Source organism: Trachymyrmex septentrionalis, unplaced genomic scaffold, assembly GCF_001594115.1.
Source record: "Trachymyrmex septentrionalis isolate Tsep2-gDNA-1 unplaced genomic scaffold, Tsep1.0 scaffold171, whole genome shotgun sequence".
Taxonomy (NCBI): Eukaryota; Metazoa; Arthropoda; class Insecta; order Hymenoptera; family Formicidae; genus Trachymyrmex; species Trachymyrmex septentrionalis.
The window spans coordinates 331,196-331,510 of NW_017304876.1; the positions used below are offsets into that span (position 1 = coordinate 331,196).

At 29.5% G+C, this 315-nt stretch overlaps 1 protein-coding gene across 1 annotated transcript in view; it reads right to left on the minus strand.

Annotated features, from left to right (window-relative positions):
* The window catches only part of LOC108746445 (prolyl endopeptidase-like), a 14,210-nt gene that overhangs the window by 2,652 nt on the left and 11,243 nt on the right, over window positions 1-315 (minus strand). The window contains exon 5 of the mRNA XM_018483230.1: window positions 30-262. Coding sequence (XP_018338732.1) covers window positions 30-262 — 233 coding nt within the window. The remainder of the gene's footprint in view (window positions 1-29; window positions 263-315) is intronic.

Consider the following 315-nt stretch of genomic DNA (forward strand, 5'->3'; position numbering starts at 1 on the left):
ATATATAATAGAGAAATTAAAAAACTTACATCCTCCACAAAGGTTCTTCAGGAAACTCAACTGCGACAACATCATCTGATTGTGATGTACCAACAACGTGGTAGCATAATTTTTGATTTTCATTACCTAACGTTTCTGAACCATCAGTTTTTCCTTGCTGATCTCGATATTGTCCATAAAAAATACCACGGTTGTCATGAGTCCATGTAATCGATGAAAACTTGACTTTTTCCAAAATTTCTGAGTACTTTTCACCTTCATAAATATTACATATATTTTATAATTTTTAATAAATAAATATATATTGTATTAGAG